Genomic DNA, 26,682 nt, shown 5'->3' on the forward strand with positions numbered 1-26,682 from the left:
ACAGGAGATTAGTGTGCAAACTTAAAGCACACGGTATTGGGGGTATGGTATTGATGTGGATAGAGAATTGGTTGGCAGACAGGAAGCAAAGAGTGGGAGTAAACGGGACCTTTTCAGAATGGCAGGTAGTGACTAGTGGGGTACCGCAAGGCTCAGTGTTGGGACCCCAGTTGTTTACAATATATATTAATGATTTAGACGAGGGAATTAAATGCAGCATCTCCAAGTTTGCGGATGATACGAAGCTGGTTGACGGTGTTAGCTGTGAGGAGGATGCTAAGAGGATGCAGGGTGACTTGGATAGGTTAGGTGAGTAGGCAAATTCATGGCAGATGCAATTTAATGTGGATAAATGTGAGGTTATCCACTTTGGTTGCAAGAACAGGAAAACAGATTATTATCTGAATGGTGGCCGATTAGGAAAAGGGGAGGTGCATCGAGACCTGGGTGTCATTGTACACCAGTCATTGAAGGTGGGCATGCAGGTACAGCAGGTGGTGAAAAAGGCAAATGGTATGTTGGCATTCATAGCAAAAGGATTTGAGTACATGAGCAGGGAGGTTCTACTGCAGTTGTACAAGGCCTTGGTGAGACCGCACCGAGAGTATTGTGTGCAGTTTTGGTTCCCTAATCTGAGGAAAGACATTCTTGCCATAGAGGGAGTACAAAGAAGGTTCACCAAATTGATTCCTGGGATGGCAGGACTTTCATATGAAGAAAGACTGGATCGACTAGGTTTATACTCACTAGAATTTAGAAGATTGAGGGAGGATCTTATGGAAACGTATAAAATTCTAAAGGGATTGGACAGGCTAGATGCAGGAAGATTGTTTTCCGATGTTGGGGAAGTCCAGAACGAGGGGTCACAGTTTAAGGATAAAGGGGAAGCCTTTTAGGACCGAGATGAGGAAAAACTTCTTCACACAGAGAGTGGTGAATCTGTGGAATTCTCTGCCACAGGAAACAGTTGAGGCCGGTTCATTGGCTATATTTAAGAGGGAGTTAGATATGGCCCTTGTGGAGAGAAAGCAGGTACAGGGTTCTGAGTTGGATGATCAGCCATGATCATACTGAATGGTGGTGCAGGTTCAAAGGGCCGAATGGCCTACTCCTGCACCTATTTTCTATGTTTCTATGTTGTGCTGGAAATAAACTTTTATAGTTTTGTAAAAACAAATACAGCGAACCGAAGTTCATCAAGGACTGCTTTATTGAAAAACTCTTAACCAGCTGTACTCTGAAGATGGAAGAGCGCTGCTGGGCATTGAGTCAAAAGGAAACTCCCTGCAGTCAGACCTGTAGAGCAGAAGGTGTATGAGATCACTCACATTGTTCACGCAGCCTCATAATACCTTTCTGGCAGACCCTTCACACCTGTCTGACATCCTCCTCACATCTGTTGGGCAGCCCTCTAACAGCTCTCTGGCATCCACTATAACACCTGCCTAAACAGAGGCTCACACCGTGACACGTCTCAGTCACACCCTCCACAAAATGAGACCCTCCCTCAGTGACACACTCACAACAGTGAGACCCTCCTTCAGTAACACCCTCCCAACAATGATACATTCCCTCAGTAACATCCTTCCTAAAGTGATACACTCCCTCAGTAACACCCTCCCAACAGTGAGACCCTCCTCAGTAACTCCCTCCCCAAAGTGAGACCCTCCTCAGTAACTCCCTCCCCAAAGTGAGACCCTCCCTCAGTAACACCCTCCCAACAGTGAGACCCTCCTCAGTAACTCCCTCCCCAAAGTGAGACCCTCCCTCAGTAACACCCTCCCAACAGTGAGACCCTCCTCAGTAACTCCCTCCCCAAAGTGAGACCCTCCCTCAGCAACACCCTCCCAACAATGATACACTCCCTCAATAACACCCTCCCTAAAGTGAGACACTCCCTCAATAACTCCCTCCCCAAAGTAAGACCCTCCCTCAGTCACACCCTCCCCAAAGTAAGACCCTCCCTTAGTCACACCCTTCCCAGTGAGACCATCCCACAGTAACACCCTCCCAACAGTGATACGCTCCCTCAGTAACACCCTCCCTAAAGTGAGACCCTCCCCAAAGTGAGACCCTTCCTCTGTCACACCCTCCCTAAAGTGAGACCCTCCCTCAGTAACACCCTCCCTAAAGTGAGACCCTCCCCAAAGTGAGACCCTTCCTCTGTCACACCCTCCCTAAAGTGAGACCCTCCCCCAGTAACACCCTTCCCAAATTGAGACTCTACCTCAGTAACACCCTCTGAACTGTGAGCCCCTCCCTCAGTAACACTCTCCCCAAAATGAGACCCTCTCTCAGTAACTCCCTCCCAACAGTGAGACCCTCCCTCAGTCACACCCTCCCTAGTGAGACCCTCCCTCAGTCACACCCTCCCCATAGTAAGACCCTCCCTCAGTCACAGCCTCCCCAAAGTGTGACCCTCCCTCAGTCACACCTCCCCAAAGTGAGACCCTTCCTCAGTCACACCCTCCCCAAAGTGTGACCCTCCCTCAGTAACACTCTCCCCAAAGTGAGACCCTCCCTCAGTCACACCGTCCCCAAAGTGAGACCCTCCCTCAGTCACACCGTCCCCAAAGTGAGACCATCCCTCAGTCACACCCTCCCCAAAGTGTGACCCTCCCTCAGTCACACCTCCCCAAAGTGAGACCCTCCCTCAGTTACACCTTCCCCAAAGTGTGACCCTCCCTCAGTTACACCTTCCCCAAAGTGAGACCCTCCCTCAGTAACACCGTCCCAAAAGTGAGACCCTCCCTCAGTAACACCCTCCCTAACGTGAGACCCTCCCTCAGTCACACCCTCCCCATAGTAAGACCCTCCCTCAGTCACACCCTCCCCAAAGTGTGACCCTCCCTCAGTCACACCGTCCCCAAAGTGAGACCCTCCCTCAGTCACACCGTCCCCAAAGTGAGACCCTCCCTTAGTCACACCCTTCCCAGTGAGACCATCCCACAGTAACACCCTCCCAACAGTGATACGCTCCCTCAGTAACACCCTCCCTAAAGTGAGACCCTCCCTCAGTCACACTTTCCCCAAAGTGAGACCCTTCCTCTGTCACACCCTCCCTAAAGTGAGACCCTCCCCCAGTAACACCCTTCCCAAATTGAGACTCTACCTCAGTAACACCCTCTGAACTGTGAGCCCCTCCCTCAGTAACACTCTCCCCAAAATGAGACCCTCTCTCAGTAACTCCCTCCCAACAGTGAGACCCTCCCTCAGTCACACCCTCCCTAGTGAGACCCTCCCTCAGTCACACCCTCCCCATAGTAAGACCCTCCCTCAGTCACACCTTCCCCAAAGTGAGACCCTCCCTCAGTAACACCGTCCCAAAAGTGAGACCCTCCCTCAGTCACACCTCCCCAAAGTGAGACCCTTCCTCAGTTACACCTTCCCCAAAGTGAGACCCTCCCTCAGTAACACCGTCCCAAAAGTGAGACCCTCCCTCAGTAACACCCTCCCTAACGTGAGACCCTCCCTCAGTCACACCCTCCCCAAAGTGTGACCCTCCCTCAGTAACACTCTCCCCAAAGTGAGACCCTCCCTCAGTCACACCGTCCCCAAAGTGAGACCCTCCCTCAGTCACACCCTCCCCAAAGTGAGACCCTCCCTTAGTCACACCCTTCCCAGTGAGACCATCCCACAGTAACACCCTCCCAACAGTGATACGCTCCCTCAGTAACACCCTCCCTAAAGTGAGACCCTCCCTCAGTAACACTTTCCCCAATGTGAGACCCTCCCCAAAGTGAGACCCTTCCTCTGTCACACCCTCCCTAAAGTGAGACCCTCCCCCAGTAACACCCTTCCCAAATTGAGACTCTACCTCAGTAACACCCTCTGAACTGTGAGCCCCTCCCTCAGTAACACTCTCCCCAAAATGAGACCCTCTCTCAGTAACTCCCTCCCAACAGTGAGACCCTCCCTCAGTCACACCCTCCCTAGTGAGACCCTCCCTCAGTCACACCCTCCCCATAGTAAGACCCTCCCTCAGTCACACCCTCCCCAAAGTGTGACCCTCCCTCAGTCACACCTCCCCAAAGTGAGACCCTTCCTCAGTTACACCTTCCCCAAAGTGAGACCCTCCCTCAGTAACACCGTCCCAAAAGTGAGACCCTCCCTCAGTAACACCCTTCCCAAATTGAGACTCTACCTCAGTAACACCCTCTGAACTGTGAGCCCCTCCCTGTAACACACTCCCCAAAATGAGACCCTCTCTCAGTAACTCCCTCCCAACAGTGAGACCCTCCCTCAGTCACACCCTCCCTAGTGAGACCCTCCCTCAGTCACACCCTCCCCATAGTAAGACCCTCCCTCAGTCACACCCTCCCCAAAGTGTGACCCTCCCTCAGTAACACTCTCCCCAAAGTGAGACCCTCCCTCAGTAACACTCTCCCCAAAGTGAGACCCTCCCTCAGTCACACCTCCCCAAAGTGAGACCCTCCCTCAGTAACACCGTCCCAAAAGTGAGACCCTCCCTCAGTAACACCCTCCCTAACGTGAGACCCTCCCTCAGTCACACCGTCCCCAAAGTGAGACCCTCCCTCAGTCACACCGTCCCCAAAGTGAGACCCTCCCTCAGTCACACCTCCCCAAAGTGAGACCCTTCCTCAGTTACACCTTCCCCAAAGTGAGACCCTCCCTCAGTAACACCGTCCCCAAAGTGAGACCCTCCCTCAGTAACACTATCTCCAACAGTGAGACCGTCCCTCAGTAACACCCTCCCCACGGTGAGATCTCATTCAGGAACACCCTTCGATACAGTGAGACACCCCTCAGTACCACTCCCCCTCAGTGTAACCCCCCCCCCCATCAGTACTACTCCACCACTCGGTAACACCCCTTCCCATGCTGAGGCCTCACTCAGGAACACCCCTCCCCACAGTGTGTCCACCCCCCCTCAGCACCAGTTCTCCAGAGTGTGACACCCTTCAGTAACACCCCTCCCCACTGTGTGATCCCCCTCTGTACCACTCCCCTCAGTTGCAGTCCATCCCGCAGTGAGGCCCCCTCAGTACCACTCTTTCCCACAGTGTAACCCCCTCCCACAGCATGACCCACCTTCAGTACCACACCTCCCACTGTCATGCTGTCCAATCACCAAGAGCTCTAATCACCTTTTATGTGCAGTGAAGATCATAAACTCTCAAGCTGCTGATGTGGACATCGCCGTAGATGTTGACACCATCTATCCTCTCGGTGGTGTAATCGTAGGTGAGGATGTGCTTTCCGTTCACACAGGCCTAAGGGAGGCACAGATATTCACCGTCCCTGCAGAGACCAGCCTCCCAGATCAATGCTCACATCCCGTGACAGTAACCTCAACATCAGGGGGAGAGTGAGAGGCAGGGGGAGTGAGGGGGTAGAAGCAGAAGATTCAACAGTGGCTGGATGGAAGATGTCAGAGAGTAGTGGTGGATAACTGTTTGTCAGGTTGGAGGCCGGTGACTAGTGGTGTGCCTCAGGGATCTGTACTGGGTCCAATGTTGTTTGTCATATACATTAATGATCTGGATGATGGGGTGGTAAATTGGATTAGTAAGTATGCAGATGGTAGGTGGTGTTGTGGATAACGAAGTAGGTTTTCAAAGCTTGCAGAGAGATTTAGGCCAGTTAGAAGAGTGGGCTGAACGATGGCAGATGGAGTTTAATCCTGATAAGTGTGAGGTGCTACATTTTGGTAGGAATAATCAAAATAGGACATACATGGTAAATGGTAGGTCATTGAAGATTGCAGTAGAACAGAGTGATCTAGGAATAATGGTGCATAGTTCCCTGAAGGTGGAATCTCATGTGGATAGGGTGGTGAAGAAATCTTTTGGTATATTGGCCTTTATAAATCAGAGCATTGAGTATAGGAGTTGGGATGTAATGTTAAAATTGTACAAGACATTGGTAAGGCCGAATTTGGAGTATTGTGTACAGTTCTGGTCACCAAATTGTAGGAAAGTTGTCAACAAAATAGAGAGAGTACAGAGAAGATTTACTAGAATGTTACCTGGGTTTCAGCACCTAAGTTACAAGGAAAGGTTGAACAAGTTAGGTCTTTATTCTTTGGAGCGTAGAAGGTTGAGGAGGGTGTTGATAGAGGTATTTAAAATAATGAAGGGGATAGATCGAGTTGACGTGGATAGGCTCTTTCCATTGAGAGTAGGGGAGATTCAAACAAGAGAATATGAGTTGAGAGTTAAGGGGCAAAAGTTTAAGGGTAACACGAGGGGGAATTTCTTTACTCAGAGAGTGGTAGCTGTGTGGAATGAGCTTCCAATAGAAGTGGTAGAGGCAGGTTCGGTATTGTCATTTAAAGTAAAATTGGATAGGTATATGGACAGGAAAGAAATGGAGGGTTATGGGCTGAGTGCGGGCCAGTGGGACTAGGTGAGTGTAAGTGTTGGCATGGACTAGAAGGGCCAAGATGGCCTGTTTCTGTGCTATATGTTTCTGTTATATGGTTATAAGTTGGAGATGGAGGGATTACATGCTACCATGTTGGAAGATGTACTGCATGGGGACAGGGCGATGGAGAGAGAAACGAGTGTAGATGACAGAGTGAGGATTGCAGAGAGAGGGAGGGCAGTGAGTGGAGATAGAGGGGAGTGTGGAGAGAGGGAGGGGAGTGGGGGTAAGGGCGGGGAGTGGAGGTGAGGGAGGAGAATGGGGCTGATGGAGGTGAGTGTGGAGAAAGGGAGAGGAGTGGGGGAGATGGTAGAGATTGGGAGAAGAGGGAGGGGAGTTGGGGAAGAGAGTGGAGAGTTGAGGGAGAGGGAGTGGAGTGCGAGAGGATGATTGGGGAGTGCGGCGAGATGGAGGGGAATGGGGAAGGTGGAGGATAGTAGGTGGGATGGAGGTGAGTGGAGGGAGATGGAGAGCAGTAGGGGAGGTGGAGGTGAGTGGGTTAGATGGAGGGAGGGAGGGAAGTAGGGGTGAGAGACGGGGTGGGGGAGGTTGCATGGGGAGAGGTGGAAGTGAATGGAGTGAAGTGGAAGGGAGGGTGATGAGGGAGGGTGTGGGGGTGGTGGAGAGGAGATGGAGGGGAGGGGACTGGAGGAGTGAGAGGTGAGTGAGGGGAGAGGGAGGGGTGTGAAGAAGATGGAGGTTAGGGGACGGGGAAGTGAGGGGAGATGGAAGGATAGTGGAAGAGGGAGGGCAGTGAGGGAGAGGGAGTGGAGTTGGGGGAGATGGAGGGGAGTGGGGAAGAGGGAAGTGATTGGGGAGATGGAGTGGGGAAGAGGGAAATGATTGGGGAGATAGAGAGGAGTGGCGGAGAAGAGGCACTGGCAGAGAGGGAAAGGAGTGCAGGAGGGGGAGGGAGTGGGGGAGATGGCATGGACTGTGAAGAGGGAGGAGAGTGGGGGAAGATGGAGGGAAGTATGGGGAAAGAGGGGAATGAGGGACACATAGGTGAGTGGGGGTGCAGGGGAGTGGGTAAGATGGAGAGGAGTGGGGGGAGAGGGTGGGCAAAGATGGTGAGTGGGGTTGACAGCATGGTGGTGGAGGAGGGGAGGAGGAGAGGGAGGAGAGTTGAGGGAGAGGAGTTGGGGAAGAAGGAAGGGAGGGGAGTTGGAAAAGAGGGCATAATGGGGAGAATGGGGGAAAGTGAGGTGTGGGGGAAAGAGGGGAGAGTAGGGGAGAGAGAGGGGTGTAGAAAAGAGGGAGTTGAGTGTGGAAAAGAGAGGGAGTAGGGGAGGTGAGTGGGGAAGAGAGGGGGAGTGGGGAGAGGGGAGTAGGGGAGAGAGTGGGGAAGAGGGAGGTGAGTAGGGGAGAGAGCATGGTGGAGGAGGATGGGAGAGGGGGAGAGGGAGGACAGTTGAAGGAGAGGAGTTGGGGAAGAAGGAAGGGAGGGGAGTTGGAAAAGAGGGCATAATGGGGAGAGTGGGGGAAAGAGGGGAGAGTAGGGAAGAGAGAGGTGTAGGAAAGAGGGAGGTGAGTGGGGAAGAGAGAGAAGAGTAGGGGAGAGGGAGGTGAGTGGGGGTGAGGGAGAGTTGTTGGAGGAAGGAGTGGTGTAGGGGAGAGGGATGAGAATAGGTTTGATTGAGGGCTGGATTCTTCATTCACCCCTTTGCCCCTTCCTTCTGCACCCCAGCCCCTTCACAGCCTCGCGTTGACAGTCCATCCACCACATCTTCCAAAACATTTCCACCCATCACCAGAAGCTGATACCGACCCATTTATCTTCCAGCAGCTACTGGCCATCTGTTGAGCCTTCGTCAGGCTCACTCGATTTCCGTCCCTGTTTGTCCTCGTCGGGGTTTAATGCCAATGGGGGCAGCTTCTCTGCTGTGTAGACTTACCTGATAACAGTTGCTCCAGGTAAAGAAACAGATCTTGAAATCATCCCCTCTCTTGCCAAAGTCACAGCATGTGTCCAACATTGGAGCCCAGTTTCCATCCTTCTGGGCACTGTACACCACCTTACTGGGGTTTGTATCGAAACGGGCCCCAAAATGGAAGGGAATTGTCGTCTCCTTCTCATCTCCTTGTTGTAAGTTAATAACGAATCTGGAGGGAGGAGAGGGAAGGGGAAGGAGGGAGGAGAGGGAAGGGGAAAGAGGGAGGGGAATGGAGAGTGGAAGGAGAAGAGGGAGAGAGAGGGTGATAGAGGAAGGGAGAAGGGAGAAGGGGAGGCAGAGGAAGGAGGAGAAAGGGGAGGGGAAGAGAGAGTGGAAGGGAAAGTTTAAGGGAGAGAGCAGGAAGAAGAAGGGAGGGGGTAGAGATGAAGGTGACAGAGAGAGTTGGATAGAGTGAGAGAGAGAGGGGAGAGATGGAAGGAGGAGTGAGTGAGAGAGTGGGGGAGGGAAGAATGTGAGAGAGAAAGAAGGAGATATGAATACCACAGTGTAACCGAGCAGTCCCGTAGAACTCAACCCAGCCCAGAGCACTGATCAGCCTTGGAGCTAGAGAGTTGACTGTCGGTTCAGAGTTATTGAAGGAATTACTCCTGAGCTTGAAGAGTTATTATTGTGCTCCAATTGCTCATTGTCCTTCCCTTCTATAAACATTCCCTTTTCTCTCTCTCCCTCCCTCTTTCCATTTCTCTCCCCTCTGTCCTCTCTTTCCCTCTCCTCCCCTCACTCTCTCGCTCTCTCTCACTCCCCCTCTCCCTCCTCCTGTCTCCCCCTCCGTCTCTCCCACTTTCTTCCTCTCATGCTCTCACTCTCTTTCTCTCTCCCCCTCTCTCTCTCCCACTCCCCTTTCTCCCTTTCTCTCCCCCCTCTCCCTTTACCTCCGTCTCTCTCTGTGTTTATCCCTTTTCCCCTTTCCCTCTATTTCTGTCATGCTCTCCCTATATGGCTCTCTTCCTCTCTCTCTTTTTTAATCCCTTGTCTCCCTCTCTCTCCCCTACATCTCTCTTCTGCTCTGTCTGTCTGCCTATCTCTCTCTCTCTCCCTCTCCCCCATTCTCTCCCTCTCTGTCTCCCTCTCTCTCCATCAAGAAAGTAGCATAATCAAATACCCCACCTACCCCAGACATTCTCTCTTCTCTCCCACTGGGCAGATGATACAAAAGCCTGAAAGCACATATCCCTGGGGCTGGAGAACAGCTTCTACCCTCCAGTACAAAAAGATGAAGTCATTATGAATCTACATCATTATGATCTCCCACGTTATTGTTCACCTGTACTGCACTTTCTCTGTACCTGTTACACTTTATTCTGCATTATTGTTTTCTCTTGTTCTACCTCAGTGTAATGATTTGTTCTGCATGAACAGTTTGCAAGACAAGTTTTTCACAGTTTATCGGTACGTGACAGTAATGCAGCTGATGATGTTGCCGAGTTATCTTACAGAGCTGATAAAATCAGGAGGGGTGACCCAGTACAGAGCGCAGACAGACAAGCACAACATGCAGGTATAGTGAGAGAGAAGTTAGTCTCATTGCCACATATTGTGAGCCAGTAAAGTGAAGAGATGCTTACTGATTGGCAGTAGTCGGTATCGTTCCACACACCATGATCATCATGTTTTCCTTCAATGGTTGTGAGAACCGCTTGGTGAATGGAGCTTTCTGCAAAAGAGGACAACATCTCTCAGACCACTACTGTACTATGACCCCGCAGATCGACTATCCTATATCAGCATTACACAGAGATTACATGCCTCCCCTCTCTTTCCTTCCTGTGTGTAGATTGTCATTTCGCCCACCATGGACTGCCCATTCTGCCTGCTTGTCCAACACTGCCCTTCTCTGTAAAGGAAATGTCCCAGAACCTTTGATTCAATGCCTCAGATCACATTCTTATTAAAACACATTAACTGATTACAGACACACTTTGCAAAGCTACATTCCTTACCACAGACCAGTCTTCAATGGGTTTGAGTGCCATTTTATTGATCGGCAGCTTGGCAGAGAGCACACAGAGTGTGTATGATTGAGAATGATGCAAAACGAGAGAGTTATATAACATAAGGAACTGTGGCCCCTCCTCTCCCCTCCTCTCCCCTCCCCTCCCCTCCCCTCTTCTCCCCTCCTCTCCCTCTCTTACTCTTCCTGATTCTGATACCCTGCTGAATTCAACAGGTAAGTGCAGATAAAATTACCTTACAAACAAGTCAAATTCAGACTGCACAGTTCAAGTCACATTTCACAATGGATGTGACTGCGAAGGAATTCCTGCAACTGACTAAGCATCTGGGATATTCTCTATGGGACATTCAGGGACATCCCTGTGTCTTCTGTGTCTCACAGACAGGCTATGCCCATAGGACAGTCTGTTTGGGCATTTACGATATCTTGGAGTCAGTAAGGATATTCCTTCTGGGACAGTTCTGACTTTGTTTTTTGGAGTGATAATATTATGTCTGGAAATATTAGGATGTTAGCTCTTGGATAGATTCTGTGGAACAATTGGGATATCGTTCTGATCAGTACTTGCTTCTTTCAGACATCATTTTCATGTTTTCTGTGGCAGATAAAATGGTTTTAATGACTGGAATCTCTGCTGGTCACACCCTCAGTCCAAGAAAGGTCTAACACTATCCAGTTGACCTTACCAAGGATTTGATGAGACACCAAGTAATTCTGTCAGACTGTGATCAGTGAACAGGTTACAGGAGCGAGTGAGTGTCACTGATGCCACTGTTAGCAACACTTCCCATCAATATCCCTCTCCTTCTGTTAAAGCCCCACCACCCTAGGATTTTTGCACAGTTCCAGTCTCGCCTCACTTCCCCACATTCAATTACCCCATCACTGGCACTCTTGGGAACCACCCATCTAAACCTCTGCTGATTTCCACATCTTCTTCTCTCCTAAAGCCTATCTCTGTCCACCCTTCTTCCCAGGACCTCGTAGATCAGAGTCTGTGAGATGAGGCTCTGGGGAATGATTGCTATTAGTATCTTATGAGCAGAATATCAGAGATACAATGAAAATCCTTAGCTTGTGTGCTCTCACACCTAGCAATTCAAAATACTGGAGGAAATCAGCAGATCAGCAAATTCCTCTTGGTGGGGGAACTGTTCTTTTGGGCACAACACTCAGAATATTGGTGGAACTCAGAAGATCATCAGGTTTCCAAAGATGGGACTCTGTTTTTTTGGGTTACCAGACACAAAATGCTGTGGGACCTCAGCTGGTCATCAGGTTTCCCGAAGACGGGGAGCTGGTTCATTGGGTCACACATACAAAATTCTAGAGAATATCAGCATTTCATTATGTTTCTTTATGGTGGGAATCTGTACCATTTGGTTCCCACACAAAAAGTGCCACGTGCTAGTCAGAGTAGAAATAGGAGGATATTTCAGATGAATACGTGGCTTGAAAAATGGTGCAAGGGGGAAGGATTCAAATTTCTGGGGCATTGGAACCAGTTCTGGGGGAGGTGGGACCGGTATAAACAGGACAGTTTGCACCTGGGTTGGACTGGAACCAATGACCTAGGGGGAGCGTTTGCTACTGCTGTTCAGGAGGCTTTAAACTAATGTGGCAGGGGGATGGGAACAAGTGCAGAGAGACAGAGGGGTATAAAATGAGGGTAGAAGCAAAAAGTAGTAAGGTGAAAAGTAAAAGTGGCAGGCAGGCAAATCCAGAGCAAAAAGCAAAAAGGGCCACTTTTCAACGTAATTGTATAAGGGCTAAGAGTGTTGTAAAAACAGGCCTGAAGGCTTTGTGTGTCAATGCGAGGAGCATTCATATAACCATATAACAATCGAACCGACCATCTCAGCCCTCCTAGTCCGTGCCGAACTCTTAATCTCACCTAGTCCCACCTACCCGCACTCAGCCCATAACCCTCCACTCCTTTCCTGTCCATATACCTATCCAATTTTACCTTAAATGACACAACTGAACTGGCCTCTACTACTTCTACAAGAAGCTCATTCCACACAGCTATCACTCTCTGAGTAAAGAAATACCCCCTCGTGTTTCCCTTAAACTTTTGCCCCCTAACTCTCAAATCATGTCCTCTCGTTTGAATCTCCCCTACTCTCAATGGAAACAGCCTATTCACGTCAACTCTATCTATCCCTCTCAACATTTTAAATACCTCGATCAAATCCCCCCTCAACCTTCTACACTCCACTGAATAGAGACCTAACTTGTTCAACCTTTCTCTGTAACTTAAGTGCTGAAACCCAGGTAACATCCTAGTAAATCGTCTCTGCACTCTCTCTAATTTATTGATATCTTTCCTATAATTCGGTGACCAGAACTGTACACAATATTCCAAATTTGGCCCTATCAATGCCTTGTACAATTTTAACATTACATCCCAACTTCTGTACTCAATGCTCTGATTTATAAAGGCCAGCGTTCCAAAAGCCTTCTTCACCACCCTATCTACATGAGACTCCACCTTCAGGGAACTATGCACTGTTATTCCTAGATCTCTCTGTTCCACTGCATTCCTCAATGCCCTACCATTTACCCTGTATATTCTATTTGGATTATTCCTGCCAAAATGTAGAACCTCACACTTCTCAGCATTAAACTCCATCTGCCAAAGTTCAGCCCATTCTTCTAACCGGCATAAATCTCCCTGCAAGCTTTGAAAACCCTCCTCATTATCCACAACACCTCCTACCTTAGTATCATCAGCATACTTACTAATCCAATTTACGACCCCATCATCCAGATCATTTATGTATATTACAAACAACATTGGGCCCAAAACAGATCCCTGAGGCACCCCGCTAGTCACTGGCCTCCATCCCGATAAACAATTATCCACCACTACTCTCTGGCATCTCCCATCTAGCCACTGTTGAATCCATTTTATTACTCCAGCATTAATACCTAACGACTAAACCTTCTTAACTAACCTTCCATGTGGAACTTTGTCAAAGGCCTTGCTGAAGTCCATATAGACTACATCCACTGCTTTACCCTCGTCAACATTCCTCGTAACTTCTTCAAAAAATTCAGTAAGGTTTGTCAAACATGACCTTCCATGCACAAATCCATGCTGGCTACTCCTAATCAGATCCTGTCTATCCAGATAATTATAAATACTATTTCTAAGAATACTTTCCATTAATTTACCCACCACTGATGTCAAACTGACAGGTCTATAATTGCTAGGCTTACTTCTAGAACCCTTTTTAAACAATGGAACCACATGAGCAATACGCCAATCCTCCGGCACAATCCCCGTTTATAATGACATCTGAAAGATCTCCGTCAGAGCTCCTGCTATCTCCACACAAACTTCCCTCAAGGTCCTGGGGAATATCCTGTCAGGACCAGGAGATTTATCCACTTTTAAATTTCTTAAAAGTGCCATTACTTCCACCTCTTTAATTGTCATAGGTTCCATAACTTCCTTACTTGTTTCCCATGCCTTACACAATTCAATATCCTTCTCCTTAGTGAATACCGAAGAGAAGAAATCGTTCAAAATCTCTCCCATCTCCCTCGGCTCCACACATAGCTGACCACCCTGATTCTCTAAGGGACCAATTTTATCCCTCACTATCCTCTTGCTTTTAATATAACTGTAGAAACCTTTCGGATTTACTTCCACCTTATTTGCCAAACCAAACTCGTATCTTCTTTTAGCTTTTCTAATCTCTTTCTTAAGATTCCTTTTACATTCTTTATATTCCTCGAGCAATTTCTTTACTCCATGCTGCCTATATCTATTGTAGACATCCCTCTTTTTCTGAACCAAGTTTCTAATATCCCTTGAAAACCATGGCGCTTTCAAACCTTTAACCTTTCCTTTCAGCCTAACAGGAACATAAAGATTCTGTACCCTCATAATTTCACCCTTAAATGACCTTCATTTCTCTATTACATCCTTCTCATAAAACAAATTGTCCCAATCCACTCTCTCTAAATCCCTTCGCATCTCCTCAAAGTTAGCCTTTCTCCAATCAAAAATCTCAACTCTAGGTAGAGTTATTCGTAACAAGGTGGATGAATTGAATGTGCAGATAGTTATTAATGAATATGATATAGTTGGGATCACAGAGACATGGCTCCAAGGTGACCAAGGATGGGAGCTCAACATCCAGGGATATTCAATATTCAGGAGGGATAGACAGGAAAGAAAAGGAGGTGGGGTAGCATTGCTGGTTAGAGAGGAGATTAACTCAATAGAAAGGCAGGACATTAGCCTGGAGGATGTGGAATCGATATGGGTAGAGCTGCATAACACTAAGGGGCAGAAAACGCTGGTGGGAGTTGTGTACAGGCCATCTAACAGTAGTAGTGAGGTTGGGGATGGCATTAAACAGGAAATTAGAAATGCGTGCAATAAAGGAACAGTAGTTATAATGGGTGACTTCAATCTACATATAGATTGGGTGAACCAAATTGGTAAGGGTGCTGAGGAAGAGGATTTCTTGGAACTAATGCGAGTAAGAACAGGAAGGCAGATTATTATCTGAACGGTGTAGAGTTAGGTAAGGGAGAAATACAAAGAGATCTAGGAGTCCTTGTTCATCAGTCACTGAAGGTGAATGAGCAAGTGCAGCAGGCAGTGAAGAAGGCTAATGGAATGTTGGCCTTTATTACAAAGGGAGTTGAGTACAAGAGCAAGGAAATCCTCTTGCATTTGTACAGAGCCCTGGTGAGACCACACCTGGAGTATTATGTACAGTTTTGGTCTCCAGGGTTAAGGACATCCTGGCTGTAGAGGGAGTGCAGCATAGATTCACGAGGTTAATTCCTGGGATGTCTGGACTGTCTTACGCAGAGAGGTTAGAGAGACTGGACTTGTGCACGTTGGAATTAAGGAGATTGAGAGGGGTTCTGATTGAAACATATAAGATTATTAAGGGATTGGACAAGACAGAGGCAGGAAATATGTTCCAAATGCTGGGAGAGTCCAGTACCAGAGGGCATGGTTTGAGAATAAGGGGTAGGTCATTTAGGACAGAGTTAAGGAAAAACTTCTTCTCCCAGAGAGTTGTGGGGGTCTGGAATGCACTGCCTCGGAAGGTAGTGGAGGCCAATTCTCTGGATGCTTTCAAGAAGGAGCTAGATAGGTATCTTATGGATAGGGGAATCAAGGGATATGGGGACAAGGCAGGAACCGGGTATTAATAGTAGATGATCAGCCATGATCTCAAAGTGGCGGTGCAGGCTCGAAGGGCCGAATGGTCTACTTCTGCACCTATTGTCTATTGTATGCGGGATGGTTTTCTGAACCAACATGTCGAGGAACCAACTAGAGAGCAGGCCATTCTAGATTGGGTATTGAGCAATGAGGAAGGGTTAGTTAGCAATCTTGTCATGCGAGGCCCCTTGGGTAAGAGTGACCATAATATGGTGGAATTCTTCACTGAGATGGAGAATGACATAGTTAATTCAGAAACAAAGGTTCTGAACTTAAAGAAGGGTAACTTTGAAGGTATGAGACGTGAATTAGCTAAGATAGACTGGCAAATGATACTTAAAGGATTGATGGTGGATATGCAATGGCAAGCATTTAAAGATCACATGGATGAACTACAACAATTGTTCATCCCAGTTTGGCAAAAGAATAAACCAGGGAAGGTAGCACACCCATGGCTGACAAGGGGATTAGGGATAGTATCAAGTCCAAAGAAGAAACATATAAATTAGCCAGAAAAAGCGGCACACCTGAGGACTGGGAGAAATTCAGAGACCAGCAGAGGAGGACAAAGGGCTTAATTAGGAAAGGGAAAAAAGATTATGAGAGAAAGCTGGCAGGGAACATAAAAACTGACTGTAAAAGCTTTTATAGATATGTGAAAAGAAAAAGATTGGTCAAGACACAGTCAGAAACAGGTGAATTGATCATAGGGAAAAAGGATATGGCAGACCAATTGAATAACTACTTTGGTTCTGTCCTCACTAAGGAGGACATAAATAATCTTCCGGAAATAGTAGGGGACCCAGGGTCTAGTGAGATGGCGGAACTGAGGGAAATTCATGTAAGTAGGGAAGTGGTGTTAGGTAAATTGAAGGGATTAAAAGCGGATAAATCCCCAGGGCCAGATGGTCTGCATCCCAGAGTGCTTAAGGAAGTAGCCCAAGAAATAGTGGATGCATTAGTGATAATTTTTCAAAACTCCTTAGATTCTGGATTAGTTCCTGAGGATTGGAGGGTGGCTAATGTAACCCCACTTTTTAAAAAAGGAGGGAGAGAAAAACCGGGGAATTATAGACCAGTGAGTCTGACATCGGTGGTGGGGAAAATGCTAGAGTTGGTTATCAAAGATGTGATAACAGCACATTTGGAAAGAGGTGAAATCATCGGACAAAGTCAGCATGGATTTGTGAAAGGAAAATCATGTCTGACGAATCTTATAGAATTTTTTGAAGATGTAACTAGTAGAGTGGATAGGGGAGAGCCAGTGGATGTGGTATATTTAGATTTTCAAAAGGCTTTTGACAAGGTCCCACACAGGAGATTAGTGTGCAAACCTAAAGCACACGGTATTGGGGTTGTGGTATTGAAGTGGATAGAGAATTGGTTGGCAGACAGGAAGCAAAGAGTGGGAGTAAACGGGACCTTTTCAGAATGGCAGGCAGTGACTAGTGGGGTACCGCAAGGCTCAGTGCTGAGACTCCAGTTGTTTACAATATGTATTAATGATTTAGACGAGGGAATTAAATGCAGCATCTCCAAGTTTGCGGATGACACGAAGCTGGGTGGCAGTGTTAGCTGTGAGGAGGATGCTAAGAGGATGCAGGGTGACTTGGATAGGTTAGGTGAGTGGACAAATTCATGGCAGATGCAATTTAATGTGGATAAATGTAATGCGGATAAATGTTATCCACTTTGGTTGCAAGAACAGGAAAACAGATTATTATCTGAATGGTGGCCGATTAGGAAAAGGGGAGGTGCTACGAGACCTGGGTGTCATTGTACACCAGTCATTGAAGGTTGGCATGCAGGTACAACAGGCGGTGAAAAAGGCAAATGCATTCATAGCAAAAGGATTTGAGTACAGGAGCAGGGACATTCTACTGCAGTTGTACAAGGCCTTGGTGAGACCGCACCTAGAATATTGTGTGCAGTTTTGGTCCCCTAATCTGAGGAAAGACATTCTTGCCATAGAGGGAGTACAAAGAAGGTTCACCAGATTAATTCCTGGGATGGCAGGACTTTCATATGAAGAAAGACTGAATCGACTAGGCTTATACTCACTGGAATTTAGAAGATTGAGGGGGGATCTTATTGAAACGTATAAAATTCTAAAGGGATTGGACAGGCTAGATGCAGGAAGATTGTTTCCGATGTTGGGGAAGTCCAGAATGAGGGGTTACAGTTTAAGGATAAAGGGGAAGCCTTTTAGGACCGAGATGAGGAAAAACTTCTTCACACAGAGAGTGGTGAATCTGTGGAATTCACTGCCACAGGAAACAGTTTAGGCCGGTTCATTGGCTATATTTAAGAGGGAGTTAGATATGGCCCTTGTGGCTAAAGGGATCAGGGGGTATGGAGAGAAAGCAGGTACAGGGTTCTGAGTTGGATGATCAGCCATGATCATACTGAATGGCGGTGCAGGTTCGAAGGGCTGAATGACCTACTCCTGCACCTATTTTCTATGTTTCTATGTTTCTAAAATGCAGGAGGCTCTCAGTAGGTCAGCAGGTTCCTCTTGATGGGGAACTGTTCCACTGGGTCACCACACACAAAATGCTGGAGGAACTTCGCAGGTCAGTGTGTTTTCCATAATAGGGAACTGTCTGAATGGGTCAACACACATAAAATGCTGAAAGCATCCAACAGGTCAGCAGGTTCCCTTGGTGGGGATCTGGTCCATTTGGGTCACAACACAAGAAATGCTGGAGGAACTCAGCAACTCAGCAGGTTCCTCATAGTTAGGAACTGTTCTTTTGGGTCACCACACAGAAACGTTGGAGGAATTCAGTATGTCAGCAAATTCACTTTCGAGTGGATGTGGTCCATTGGGTCATGGCACAGAAATCCTGATGGCACTTAATAGGTCAGCAAGTACCTCGTAATGGGGAACAGTCCCAGTGGGTCACTGCACATAAAATACTGAAGGAACACAGCTGGGCAGTGGTTTCCCTATGGTGGGGAAATGGTCCATTGGGTCTCCACAGACAAAATACTGGATCCACCCAGTAGGTCAGCAGGTTTCCATTGGTAGGGAAGTGGTTCTTTGTGTCACCCAACACAAAATGCTGGAGTAATTCCACAGGTTCCCCATAATGGGGTATTGTTCGTTTAGGTCACCAGCCACTAAATGCTAGGGGTGCTCAGCAGGTCAACAGGTTCCCCATAATGGGGTATTGTTCGTCTAGGTCACCAGCCACAAAATGCTAGGGGTGTTCAGTAGGTCAACAGGTTCCCTATAATAGGGACTGTTCCATTGGGTCACCACACAGAAAGTGCTTGAGGCCTCAGCAAGTCAGCACATTCCGTCTCTGACCGTCGTCAGAGACCTCTTATTTGCTGATGATTGCGCCCTCAACACCAGCACAGAGCAGAAGATGCAGCGAGAAATGGACTGCTTCTCACGAGCCTGTGACAACTTTGGACTTACAATCAGCACCAAAAAGACTGAAGTTATGTACCAGCCCGCACCCGGAAAGCCCTACCAGGAACCACACATCACAGTAAAGGGGCAGAAGCTACTGGCAGTCGATAGCTTTACTTATCTGGGCAGTACTCTATCACGAGCGGTGAACATAGATGCAGAGATCAGCAACAGAATTGCCAAAGCCAGTGCTGTCTTTGGGAGACTCCGTGAGAATGTATGGGAGCAGAGAGGACTCAGCCTTACCACCAAGCTGAAGGTCTACTGAGCAGTGGTTCTCACCACCCTCCTCTATGCCAGCGAGACCTGGACTGTCTACAGCAGAAATGCTAAACAGCTCAACCACTTCCACTTGAGCTGCCTCCGCAGACTTCTCCATGTACGATGGCAGGACAAAGTCCCAGACACGGAGGTCCTGGAGCAGGCTAGCACCCACAGCGTCTACACCCTCCTACAGAAAGCCCAAGCCAGATGGGCTGGCCATGTCGTCAGGATGTCTGACAGTCGACTACCAAAACAGCTACTGTATGGAGAGCTGAGCCAGGGCAAGCGCTCATTTGGAGGGCAGAAGAAACATTTCAAAGACTGCCTCAAAGTGTCCCTCAAAAACCTCAACATCAATCCCAGTAGCTGGGAATTGCTTGCTCTGGACTGCCCAACCTGGTGGAGCAGGACCACTAAAGGAGCGTATGCAGCAGAAATCAGACGCACCGCAGAGGCTCAGAGGAAACGCGCCGTGCGCAAGGCTCGAGCTACCTCCACTTCCACTGCAGCACCTACCCTCATGTGTCCCACATGTGGGCGAGCTTTCAGGGCCCGGATTGGCCTCACCAGTCACCTCTGGACCCACAGTCACAAACCCTCCACCTGACAGAAGTTGTGGTTGTCTTCGACTCCGAAGGACGAACGAACGAACGAACATCACATTCCCCAAAGAGAGGAACTGTTTAACTGGGTCACCAAACCCAAAATGCTGGAGGAACTCAGCAGGTCAGCATGTTACCCATAATGAGGAACTGTTCTATTAGGTCAAGAGAAACAAAATGCTGGAGGCACTCAGCAGGTCAGAAGATTCCCCATGGTGGGGAGCTATTGTATTGGGTCACCACACACAAAATGCTGGTGGAACTCAGCAGATCAGTGAGCTCCCCATGGTGGGGAACCGATCTATTTGGATCATAACACACAAATTGTTGGAGGAGCTCAGCAGGTGTGCAATTACCCCACAAAGGGGTCCTTTTTTGGGGTCACCAGACAGAAAATGCTGGGGGAGCTCAGCAGGTCAGCAGGTTCTCTTTCGATAGGAACTGTTCCATCAGGTCACCACACACAAAATGCTGGAAGATCTGAGCACGTCAACAGCTTTTCCAAAATGGGAAACAGTTCTTTTGGGTCATCACACACAAATTGGTGTTGGGCCTCATCTGGTCAGCAGGTTTTCCTGCAATGTAGAACTGATCCATTAGTTTCCCCATACAAAATGCTGGATGAACTCATGAGCTCAGCAGGTTTTCCTTGGAGGGGACTGGGTCTACTGAGTCATCTCACACAAAATACTGGAGGCTCTCAGCAGTTCAGTAGGTGCCCCATGAAGGGAAACTGTTCCATTAGGGTCACCCACACAGAACGCTGAAGGCACTCAGCAAGTAAAAACCATCCCCATATTGGGAAACTGAATTATGGGGTCAGTACACACAAAATGCATGAGGAACCCAGCAGATTTCTTCAAGATGGCGGTGCGACGCAGTTTGCGTCGATGGGGAACTGGTCTATTGGGTCACCAGACACAAAAAATGCTGGAAGGAGTCAGTAAGCCAGCATGTTCTCCATAATGGGGAACTCTTCTATTGTGTTACTACATAGAAAATGCAGGAGGTACTCAGCTGGTCAGCAGGTTTCCCTATGATAGCGAACTGTTCCATTGTGTACCACACATAAACTGCTGGAGGAACTCAGCAGGTTGGCATGTTCCCTTTGATGGGCAATTGGTACATTGGGTCACCGCACACAAATTGCTGGAGGAACAAGGGATATTGGAAACTTGGTTCGGAAAAAGAGAGAGATCTACAATAAATATAGGCAGCATGGATTAAATGAGGTGCTCGAGGAATATAAAGAATGTAAAAAGAATCTTATAACCATATAACAATTACAGCATGGAAACAAGCCATCTCGGACCTTCTAGTCCGTGCCGACGCTTACTCACTTAGTCCCACTGGCCCGCACTCAGCCCATAACCTTCCATTCCTTTCCTGTCCATATACCTATCCAATTTTACTTTAAATGACAATATCAAACCTGCCTCTACCACTTCTACTGGAAGCTCATTCCACACAGCTACCACCCTCTGAGTAAAGAAATTCCCCCTCATGTTACCCTTAAACTTTTGCCCCCTAATTCTCAACTCATGTCCTCTTGTTTGAATCTCCCCTAGTCTTAATGGAAAAAGCCTATCCACGTCAACTCGATCTATCCCCCTCATTATTTTAAATACCTCTATCAAGTCCGTCCTCAACCTTCTATGCTCCAAAGAATAAAGACTTAACTTATTCAGCCTTTCCCTATAACTTAGGTGCTGAAACCCAGGTAACATTCTAGTAAATCTTCTCTGTACTCTCTCTATTTTGTTGATATCTTTCCTATAATTTGGTGACCAGAACTGTACACAATACTCCAAATTCGGCCTTACCAATGCCTTGTACAATTTTAACATTACATCCCAACTCATATACTCAAAGCTCTGATTTATAAAGGCCAGCATCTTCACCATCCTAACCACATGAGATTCCACCTTCAGCAAACTATGCACCATTATTCCTAGATCACTCTGTTCTACTGCATTCTTCAATGCCCTACCATTTACCATGTATGTCCCATTTGGATTATTCCTACCAAAATGTAGCACCTCACACTTATCAGCATTAAACTCCATCTGCCATCATTCAGACCACTCTTCTAACTGGCCTAAATCTATCTGCAAGCTTTGAAAACCTATTTCATTATCCACAATGCCACCTATCTTAGTATCATGTACATACTTCCTAATCCAATTTACCACCCCATCATCCGGATCATTAATGTACATGATAAACAACATTGGACCCAGTACAGATCCCTGAGGCACACCACCAGTCACCGGCCTCCAACCTGAGAAACAGTTATCCACCTCTACTCTCTGGCATCTCCCATCCAGCCACTGTTGAATCCATTTTACTACTTCAATATTAATACCTAACGATTGAACCTTCCTAACTAACCTTCCGTGCGGAACCTTGTCAAAGGCCTTACTGAAGTCCATAAAGACAGCATCCACTGTTTTACCCTCGTCAACTTTCCTAGTAACCTCTTCAAAAAATTCAATAAGATTTGTCAAACATGACCTTCCACGTACAAATCCATGTTGACTGTTCCTAATCAGACCCTGTCTACCCAGATAATTATATATACCATCCCTAAGAATACTTTCCATTAATTTACCCACCACTGACGTCAAACTTACAGGCCTATAATTGCTAGGTTTACTCTTAGAACCTTTTTTAAACAATGGAACCACATGAGAAATATGCCAATCCTCTGGCACTATCCCTGTTTCTAATGACATTTGAAATATTTCTGTCAGAGCCCCTGCTATTTCTACACCAACTACCCTCAAGGTCCTAGGGAATATCCTGTCAGGATCTGGAGATTTATCCACTTATATATTCCTTAAAAGTGCCAGTACTTCCTCCTCTTTAATTGTCATAGTTTCCATAACTTCCCTATTTGTTTCTCTTACCTTACACAATTCAACATCCTTCTCCTTAGTGAATACAGAAGAAAAGAAATTGTTCAAAATCTCCCCCATCTCTTTTGGCTCCACACATAGCTGTCCACTCTGATTCTCTAAGGGACCAATTCTATCCCTGACTATCCTTTTGTTACTAATATAACTGTAGAAACCCTTCGGATTTATTTTCACCTTATTGCCAAAGCAAACTCGTATCTTCTTTTAGCTTTTCTAATTTCTTTCTTAAGATCCTTGTTACATTCTTTATATTCCTCAAGCACCTCATTTACTTCATCCTGCCTATACTTATTATAGATCTCCCTCTTTTTCCGAACAAAGTTTCCAATATCTCTTGAAAACCATGGCGCTCTCAAACTTTTAACCTTTCCTTTCAACCTAACAGGAACATAAAGATTCTGTACCCTCAAAGTTTCACCTTTAAATGACCTCCATTTCACTATTACATCCTTTCCATAAAACAAATTGTCCCAATCCACTCCTTCTAAGTCCTTTTGCATCTCCTCAAAGTTAGCCTTTCTCTAATCAAAAATCTCAACCCTGGGTCCATTCCTATCCTTCTCTTTAATTATATTGAAACTAATGGTATTGTGATCACTGGACCCGAAGTGCTCCCCAACACATACGTCCGTCACCTGACCTAACTCATTCCCTAACAGGAGATCCAACACTGCCCCTTCTCTAGTCGGTGCCTCTATGTATTGCTGCAAAAAACTATCCTGCACACATTTTATAAACTCCAAACCATTCAGCCTTTTGCAGTATGGGCTTCTCAGTCTGTGTGGAAAATTAAAATCTCCCACAATCGCAATCTTGTGCTTACGACAAATATCTGCTATCTCCTTACAAATTTGCTCCTCCAATTCTCACTCCCCATTAGGTGGTCTATAATACACCCCTATAAGTGTTACTACACCTTTCCCATTCCTCAATTCCAACCAAATAGTCTCCCTAGGTGAGCCCTCTAATCTATCCTGCCAAAGCACCGCTGTAATATTTTCTCTGACAAGCAACGCAGCACCTCCCCCTCTTGTCCCTCCGATTCCATCACACCTGAAGCAATGAAATCCAGGAATATTTAGTTGCCAATCACACCCCTCCTGCAACCATGTTTCACTAATAGCTACAACATCATATTTCCAGGTATCAATCCATGCTTTAAGCTCACCCACCTTTCTTACAATGCTCCTAGCATTAAAATAGATTCATTTAAGAAACTTTCCACCTCTTCCTCTCTGTTAATTCCTAACGATGCTATCAACTTTATTATCTTTTTCTTCCTTCTCCCCAACATCTTCGGTCTGAGTGCTCCCCTTCTCTATCACCTGCCTATCCTCCCTCACACACTGTCTACTAGCTTTCTCTATTTGTGAACTAACCTCCTCTCCACTAGTCTCTTCAAATTGATTCCCACCCCCCAACCATTCTAGTTTAAAATCTCCCCAGTAGCCTTAGCAAATCTCCCTGCCAGGATATTGGTCCCCTTTGGATTCAAGTGTAACCCGTCCTTTTTGTACAGGTCACACCTGTCCCAAAAGAGGTCCCAATGATCCAGAAACTTGAATCCCTGCTCCAATCCCTCAGCCACGCATTTATCCTCCACCTCATTCCATTCCTACTCTCACTGTTGTGTAGCACAGGCAGTAATCCTGAGATTTCTACCTTTGTGGTCCTTCTTCTCAACTGCCTTCCTAACTCCCTATATTCTCCTTTCAGGACCTCTTCTCTTTTCCTACCTATGTCATTGGTACCTATATGTACCACGACCTCTGGCTCCTCACCCTCCCACTTCAGGATATCTTGGATTCGATCAGAAACATCCCGGACCCTGGCACCAGAAAGGCAAACTACCATCTGGGTCTACTGATCGTGTCCACCGAATTGCCTATCTGACCCCATAACTATCGAGCCCCCTATTACTACTGCCTTCCTCTTCCTTTCCCTACCCTTCTGAGCTACAGGGTCAGACTCTGTGCCAGAGGCACAGCCACTGTTGCTTCCCCCAGGTAGGCTGTACCCCCCCGACAGTACTCAAACAGGAGTACTTATTGTCAAGGGGTACAGCCACTGGGGTACTCTCTAGTACCTGCCTCTTCCCCCTCCTAACTGTGACCCACCTGTCTGCCTCCCGTGGCCCCAGTGTGACCACCTGCCTGTAACTCCTCTCTATCACCTCCTCACCCTCCCTGACCAGGCGAAGGTCATCGAGCTGCAGCTCCAGTTCCCTGACACGGTCCTTCAGGAGCTGCAGCTCGGCGCACCTGGCGCAGATGTGGACTTCCGGGAGGTTCGGAGACTCCAGGACATCCCACATCCGACACCGAGAACAACAAGCTGCCCTCACACTCATACTTCCCCTATCTTCAAATAACAGGAAAAACTGAAACCTAAACCTACCTTGCCCTGCCCGCTTCCACCTAAGCCCGTTGAGCCCAAGCCCTTAAGCCTTCACTCTGCTCCCGGCTCACTCCTCTGCCCGCAAACGACGCTGCCCGCTGTATAAGGCTGTATCCTTTTTAAATCTTCCCCGCTTCACTGCCCACCATCACACGCCTGCGCAGTCCCGCCTCTCTTAACTCCGATGAGAATAAGAAAAATTCAAGATGGCTCCCGCCGCACTCCCATTCTGATCCTCCGACTTCCTTTTCCAAACGAAAAGAAAGAAATTAAAGAAATCTTAAGAAAATTAAGATTTATTTAAGAAATCTTAAGGAATTAAATAAATCTTAAGAAAGAAACTAGAAAAGCTAAAAGAAGATATGAGGTTGCTTTGGCAAGTAAAGTGAAAATAAATCCAAAGGGTTTCTACAGTTATATTAATAGCAAAAGGATAGTGAGGGATAAAATTGGTCTCTTAGAGAATCAGAGTGGACAGCTATGGGTGGAGCCAAAAGAGATGGGGGAGATTTTGAACAATTTCTTTTCTTCAGTATTCACTAAGGAGAAGGATATTGAATTGTGTAAGGTAAGGGAAACAAGTAGGGTAGTTTTGGAACCTATGATGATTAAAGAAGAGGAAGTACTGGTGCTTTTAAAGAATATAAAAGTGGATCAGTCTCTGGGTCCTTACAGGATATTCCCTAGGACCTTGAGGGAAGTTAGCATAGAAATAGCAGGGGCTCTGACAGAAATATCTGAAATGTCAGTAGAAATGGGGATGGTGCTGGAGGATTGGCGTATTACTCATGTGTTTCCATTGTTTAAAAAGGGTTCTAAGAGTTAACTTAGCAATTATTGGCCTGTAAGTTTGACATCAGTGGTGGGTAAATTAATGGAAAGTATTCTTAGAGATGGTATATATAATTACATGGATAGACAGGGTCTGATTAGGAACAGTCAACATGGATTTGTGCGTGGAAGGTCATATTTGACAAATCTTATTGAAGTTTTTGAAGAGGTTACTAGGAAAGTTGACGAGGGTAAAGCAGTGGATGTTGTCTATATGGACTTCAGTAAGGCATTTTACAAGGTTCCACATGGAAGGTTAGTTAGGAAGGTTCAATTGTTAGGTATTAATATTGAAGTAGTAAAATGGATTCAACAGTGGCTGGATGGGAGATGCTAGAGAGTAGTTGTGGATAATTGTTTGTCAGTGTTATGTGTGATGAGAAAACCAGTTGGAGATGGGGTCCAGAGTTGACTGCCCTGTGAACTATGCTGCTAACGAGAGAGAGAGATGAAGGGGGGGGGGAGGCATCCTGTTGCAGATGGGAGAGAGAGAGACAAAGATTAAAATGGATGATTTAGTATTATGGCTTCTTCATTAATTGTTGACTTTAACGCCAAGGACATTTGGCCTGTTTGTGTGGGTCCCTGCTGACACAGCCAGGTGCCTGCTGAAACAGGAGGGAGTGGCCAGTTTGATGGACATGGACATGATCATTTGATGGATGGCTGGTACCCCGGCTGGGGAGATAAAAGACCGTTCTGCTGAGACATTGGCAGACATGCCACGAGACACTGCAAAAGTGTTGTGCACCCACA

The 26,682-nt window shown here is 47.1% G+C and overlaps 1 protein-coding gene across 1 annotated transcript; it reads right to left on the reverse strand.

The window, feature by feature from the left end:
* Positions 1 to 1,192: 1,192 nt before the first annotated feature.
* On the reverse strand, positions 1,193 to 10,384 carry LOC140738122 (galectin-8-like). The gene is made up of 5 exons (XM_073065261.1): positions 10,283 to 10,384; positions 9,908 to 9,996; positions 8,283 to 8,490; positions 5,109 to 5,234; positions 1,193 to 1,296 (listed from the first exon to the last, which is right to left on the reverse strand). The coding sequence occupies exons 1-4, from the start codon at positions 10,313 to 10,315 to the stop codon at positions 5,112 to 5,114; spliced, it is 453 nt and encodes a 150-aa protein (XP_072921362.1). The 5' UTR covers positions 10,316 to 10,384; the 3' UTR covers positions 1,193 to 1,296; positions 5,109 to 5,111.
* Between the last annotated feature and the right edge of the window lie 16,298 nt (positions 10,385 to 26,682).

The sequence above is a fragment of the Hemitrygon akajei genome, chromosome 2 (genome assembly GCF_048418815.1).
Source record: "Hemitrygon akajei chromosome 2, sHemAka1.3, whole genome shotgun sequence".
NCBI classification, from domain to species: Eukaryota; Metazoa; Chordata; class Chondrichthyes; order Myliobatiformes; family Dasyatidae; genus Hemitrygon; species Hemitrygon akajei.